At 31.0% G+C, this 4,463-nt stretch overlaps 1 protein-coding gene across 1 annotated transcript; it reads right to left on the bottom strand.

Annotated features, from left to right (window-relative positions):
- Window positions 1-2,805: 2,805 nt before the first annotated feature.
- On the bottom strand, window positions 2,806-4,248 carry LOC113864366 (expansin-A8). Its single transcript, XM_027497990.1, has 3 exons — window positions 4,037-4,248; window positions 3,465-3,777; window positions 2,806-3,341 (listed from the first exon to the last, which is right to left on the bottom strand). The coding sequence occupies exons 1-3, from the start codon at window positions 4,170-4,172 to the stop codon at window positions 3,038-3,040; spliced, it is 753 nt and encodes a 250-aa protein (XP_027353791.1). The 5' UTR covers window positions 4,173-4,248; the 3' UTR covers window positions 2,806-3,037.
- Window positions 4,249-4,463: the final 215 nt, after the last annotated feature.

A 4,463-nucleotide genomic window follows, 5' to 3' on the forward strand; every position in this document is an offset into this window, starting at 1 on the left:
CAAATAAAAATATATATTTTTATTTTAAAATATAAAATATTTAATAATTAAGAGACAAAAATTTAAAATGATTACTTTATCTGAATGACAAACTGTTGAATATTACTTAAATAAAGTCTCGAATTTGAATTCTTGTGCATAAAAAAAATCTTGGACGCTAGACTTTCCTACTACATTATGTGTGTCAATGAAGATTAAACCCCTAGCAACTCCCAGCGGCTCTCCTGTCCTCCATCAACTCCCACAAAGTCTGAAGAAGACTCCTACCCTCCCTTTCTCAATGGGCATTGAAGTTGGGTAGAACAAGTTTGTAAAATTCATATATAGATTATTCTTTCTGACAAGTTAAAATTTTAATTTAAAAAAAAATTGCAATGATATCATATTAGAAAACCATGCTAGTAGCTGACCAGCCAGCAACCCAGAAAGATTTTGTGGAGTCAAAATCAGTGAGAAGAAAACAATTGTGCTTAATCTTATAGGCCAAGTTAAAATCTTATAATCAAATTCAATCATTGGTTATACTTATAAATGATTGAGTAGCTTTTATATTTGAACAAGTGCCTCGTTTCAAAGCATCACCGATCTTGAATCATATCTATTTTTGACCTTGAACCGCGCCTACATACATATACATATGGGCTATGGCATGTTCTACGATTCTTGGGAATTAAAAATCACGACACATTATAATAATAATAATAATTTATAATCACGATTTATATTTATTTTACTAAAATGTACACATTACTCATGATTTTTCAACTTTTTTTTTTTTTGGAAAGTGTACTCATTAGTCATGAATTTAGTATAGTTTTTGAAAAATGCATTTAGCTGGCATATGATCTCTTAAATTAGAATCAGTCAAGTTACTAGACTGAATAATTCAAAAATAATAGTAAAAAATATTTATCAAAATTAAATAAAAAACAGTGATAAAAAATTAGTTTGAACCGTTTATTCTTAAGTTTTTAAATATTTTTATTTAAAATATATAATTAAATAAATAAAGAGTCATATCTAAAATATAAGTTAAATTAGTATATTATTCTCTTAATTTTTTATTTTGTTTTAATTTGATCCTTTTAAATTTATTTTCTTATTTTAATCCCTTAATTTACGATAATGTTTTAAATAAGTCTTTTTTAAAAAAAAAACATTAACTTCATTAAAAATTACTTACTATAGGTGAATTTTGAAAAATACTATATATTTTGCAAACTTCTTGGATTATCTTTTTTTTTCTTCCTTTTTTATCTTTTATTTATGTCTTTATGACTTGTTTTCTTCTTTCTTTGACAAAATTCTTTTTTTTTCGGTTTTTTACTCATCATTCATATCTTTCTTCCTTTCTAATTTAAAAAATATTTTTTTTAGTAACATCATACTAGCATGGATGTTACTATTGTCATACACTTTTTATTTTTTCAAAATTCAACTGAAAAATTCTAAAAAGAAAAAGAAAACTTTTAAAGTTTAAAGGATTAGGGAAAAAGAGAATATTTTTGTTGCATTTTGAAGGGAGGAGAAAATAAATCGTAGAGACGTAGATGATAAGTAAGAAGAGAAAAAAAATGAAATAAGATAAAAATAAAAAAAACAAAGAGATAACTAAAAGATTCGCTTAAATATACTATATTTTGTCACAGTTTATAAGAAAGAAGAAAAAAATTTAATAAAATTAATATTTTTTTTAAAAATGGCTTATTTAAAATACTTTTATAAGGGACCAAAATTAGAAAACAAAACTGAAATAAAATCAAAAGTTAATTGACGTATCTATTAATTTTGCTTAAAGTATATGTATAGATTGACGTTGTTTACCATGACTCTTTTTTTTTTTATCTTACAAGACATATAACATGATCTTTTTATACAAATCTAAATTTTAAATAACTTGATTTTCTTATAATGTTATATTAATCTATTATTACTAGTTAAATCTTAATTCAAATACAAGTGAATAAATAAAGTCTAAATTAATATATCTTTATTTATTCAGTGCCTAGTTTGATTTTTAAAATACTTATCAGGCTTTCTTGAAGAAAAACTTGGCTAATTGTGGCGAAATGAATCATTACAAAGAAGAATGTCAACTACATCTTCTCTAATACAATTTTTGTATCATTAATTAAATTTATAAAGTCAAATAAATTTTGTATTCAATGAATGTCTTATATATTTCATAAATTTTAATAAAATTCAAATAATAATAAAATATTTGTTGAAGAAAATGTTTAGTAGCATTCTCTTTCGTAATAATAGCCAAGTCTTAAATGAGAGGTAGCTCTTGGCGGGACCGTTTGCCATATAGCTTATAGGTTAGTGCTTTACCCTTTGGGTCGGGAAAAACGTTGCATTTCTATTCTTGGTAGTTGCTATTGATGGTAAAGGTCAACCAAGTGCCCGCGTTCTAGTGCAAAAGCAAAAATGGACCAAAAATTAAGTAAAGGAAAGAAAAAAAAAATGGTTCTGCTTCTCGAAATTCTTGACTTATTGAATCATAAATTACTTGGTCCTCCATCTTTTATACAGGCAACAACCCAATTCAATTTGAAAAGCGGAACAAGAAACAGGTTGATTTTTCCACATGCGTGACAAGGGCCAAAAAATAAGTATTGAATACTAGGAAAAGAAATCGCTGCAATTTTCTGTGTTCACTTGAGGATTTATTTATTACTTATTAGTCAAATTTAATATAGTGACTAAAGATGCAAAGCTTGGAAAATACTTGCAACAAAAAAAAAGCATCATCAAATTGATATAAAATCGGCCCCAAATTGGTTTTGCACCATTCTGGGGATTAAATATACAAGGCTATTGAGATCATCATCACAAAAGGCGTTGATCAATGATATATCTTGGAAAATAAAACGACTATATATCATATTAAGCCTAGCGGGTGCCGTATAGCCACCACAGCATTAGAACTCCTCCTAATCTACCTTTTCTTTCCCCCACACCTTTCACAAAGCAAGCGAATTACAACGCAATATAATACAAACACAAATTTCAACTTCAATGGAAACTTGTGTTTCTAAAATTGTGACCCCTCATAAGTCTGTCCAAATTGCCAGTTTGCAGGTACAACGTTGTTGCTAGTGATAGTCCTGCCATCACTGGTAGTGACCTGAAAAGAGAGGCTTTGACCATTGAGGTATGAATTGCTTTGCCAATTCTGCCCCCAGTTTCTAGACATGGTTTGCCACCCAGTTCTAGACCCTTTGATGGACACAGAATGAATATCTCCAGCTCCACCAACATTTGTGATCAGAACCAAGTTAAAGTAAGAGTGGCCATTGATTGTGAACCTGATTCCTCCTTTCTTTGCACATGAGACTCTGATTTTAGCCATAAACAAAAAATATGTTAATGCATGCTCCTAGTCATATAACACTGAGCTTAAAGCTAATTAAAATTGGAGATATAGCAAAAGCACTAAGAGTTTCTAGTGTTTCATTTACCTTCTGAAGGAAACAGGAACAATTCCAGCTTTGTATTGAGCAATTTGCAAGAAAGCAGGCTCAGCAAGATCAAAGTGTTGCAAAGGAGGGTTGCACCAGCCACCATTGGAATTAGACAATGCATAGTTAGGTGGGCAAAAGTTTGTGGCAGTAACGATTATGCTACCGGGGAGGCACCATTTGGGGTCAGTGTCACATTTCATCTCATAGCAAGACCCACAACTTAAACCATTGTTGAATAGAGCAGTGCTAAGTGCTGCAGTGTTAGTACCATAGCCTTGGCTATACAAGTTACCATAACCACAAGCCCCTCCTGTAAAAATCACAACTTTATGAGTAACCGCATACCCAATAACCCAAGAGTGTGATAGTATATTTTGACTCATAATAATAGGAGAGAGTGAATGTAATGGTTAGAGGAGAATCGCTTTTAACTTTCAAGCGTAAAGGAAATCTTATTGTATGGGAACCACAAAACAACAATGTTTATGTTCTTTTCCTTTTAAACCCCTCATATGTGCCAAAATGAAAAGGCAAGTCATTTGTTTGAACTTTGAACTTTTAACACTTACCCATTGTGCCCGATGCATCTCCCCCACCATAAAATGTGGCATGACCACTTTGCCATCCTCCTCCATAGTCACCAAAAGTACCTTGGAGGCATAGATTAAGAAGAAAGAAAAGAAGAGAGATGGCTGCAATTGCCATTGTGAGGTAGGTACTAGTGTAGTTCTTAGAGGAGTTGGGGTGACAACAAAGGATTTAAGATTACTTCTTGGTGCTTAATGCTTAGCTAAGGTTGCTTTGCTTTATATAGGAAAGTTAAGCATAGGTTGGGAGCACTATAGACCAAAACGTGGGGTCCTATGCCCGAAAGAGACAACATAGCATTTCTCAGGTCTAAAGAGAGCCAAAACCACAAAAATGGATTCACATTGTTTGGAACGTCGAGCAAGAATCAAGGCGCACATGCAAATGTTTCGGTTACACTACCAACTG

Source organism: Abrus precatorius, unplaced genomic scaffold, assembly GCF_003935025.1.
Source record: "Abrus precatorius isolate BTA unplaced genomic scaffold, Abrus_2018 Scaffold10, whole genome shotgun sequence".
Classification (NCBI taxonomy): domain Eukaryota; kingdom Viridiplantae; phylum Streptophyta; class Magnoliopsida; order Fabales; family Fabaceae; genus Abrus; species Abrus precatorius.

What these genes read in the sequence shown, in the direction of transcription:
- LOC113864366 (XM_027497990.1), bottom strand. Translation starts at nt 4,172, where the DNA reads ATGGCAATTGCAGCCATCTCTCTTCTTTTCTTTCTTCTTAATCTATGC. An exon ending in AGATGCATCGGGCACAATGG is followed by an intron (nt 3,778 to 4,036) that starts GTAAGTGTTAAA and finishes TGATTTTTACAG; the next exon opens with GAGGGGCTTGTGGTTATGGT. An exon ending in GTTCCTGTTTCCTTCAGAAG is followed by an intron (nt 3,342 to 3,464) that starts GTAAATGAAACA and finishes GGCTAAAATCAG; the next exon opens with AGTCTCATGTGCAAAGAAAG.